The sequence below is a fragment of the Monopterus albus genome, unplaced genomic scaffold, assembly GCF_001952655.1.
Source record: "Monopterus albus unplaced genomic scaffold, M_albus_1.0 scaffold28.1, whole genome shotgun sequence".
Classification (NCBI taxonomy): domain Eukaryota; kingdom Metazoa; phylum Chordata; class Actinopteri; order Synbranchiformes; family Synbranchidae; genus Monopterus; species Monopterus albus.
In genome coordinates this window covers 4,083,360-4,084,186 of record NW_018127908.1, presented here as the reverse complement: position 1 = coordinate 4,084,186, position 827 = coordinate 4,083,360, and the positions used below count along the sequence as shown (strand labels likewise).

The following is an 827-nucleotide window of genomic DNA, read 5'->3' as shown; positions in this document are numbered from 1 at the left end:
AAAGTCAGAGGCTGAATAAGGAAATGAAGCGTAATTTGAGGAAGATGGATGAGCCCCCGGGGAAACACCCCCTTTTCATTCCTCTTGTATTGCAGATGATAACCAATACGCTCTCTCCCTCTCTTTCTGCGCGCACTCACAGGGTGCATCGGAGAAGGGAGGAGGGAGGAGTTGGAGAGAGGGACGAGGTGGATAGATAGAGAGAGCGTGTGTTTATGCCTCAGTGTGTGACAAATAAGAGGGAAAAGGTAGCGGTGAGGCACACAACAAAGCGCCCCACTGACTGACGCATATAGAGTGCAGGGAGCTAGAGAAGCAGTCCACTCCCAGGGATGACAACACGGAACAGGATCTACTTTCAGTTCACTCTGTCTTTAAATTGAAAGTTTTGCGCGTCGCCGAGGAAAGGACACCTGCTTTCAAGTTTCCACCAAATAAAAGTGCTTTCCTGCAAAATGCAGAGACCTGGTGGCCAAGGGACGGCGTTTTCAATCGATTCCCTGATAGGGACCCCTCAGCCCAGACCGGGACACCTGCTCTACACGGGCTATCCTATGTTCATGCCATACAGACCGTTGGTAATTCCACAAGCTTTATCCCACTCGCCTTTATCGTCTGGTATACCTCCACTTGCGCCTTTGGCATCTTTTGCGGGACGGCTCACCAACACATTCTGTGCCAGTTTGGGACAGGGGGTGCCATCCATGGTTGCGCTCACCACAACGATGCCGAGTTTCTCGGATCCCCCGGACAGTTTCTACCCGCCACAAGAGCTGCCAGGCCCCCGTTTAAGCGCCGCCGATCCAGGAGCAAGAAGACAGGAAAGT

General features: G+C 52.5%; 1 protein-coding gene across 1 annotated transcript in view; it reads left to right on the top strand.

Moving 5' to 3' along the window:
* The first annotated feature begins 214 nt into the window (after positions 1-214).
* Positions 215-827, top strand: part of gbx1 (gastrulation brain homeobox 1) — a 2,566-nt gene continuing 1,953 nt past the window's right edge. Inside the window, exon 1 of the mRNA XM_020595876.1 lies at positions 215-825. Within this exon, the coding sequence (XP_020451532.1) occupies positions 456-825 (370 nt within the window). The 5' untranslated portion in view covers positions 215-455. The remainder of the gene's footprint in view (positions 826-827) is intronic.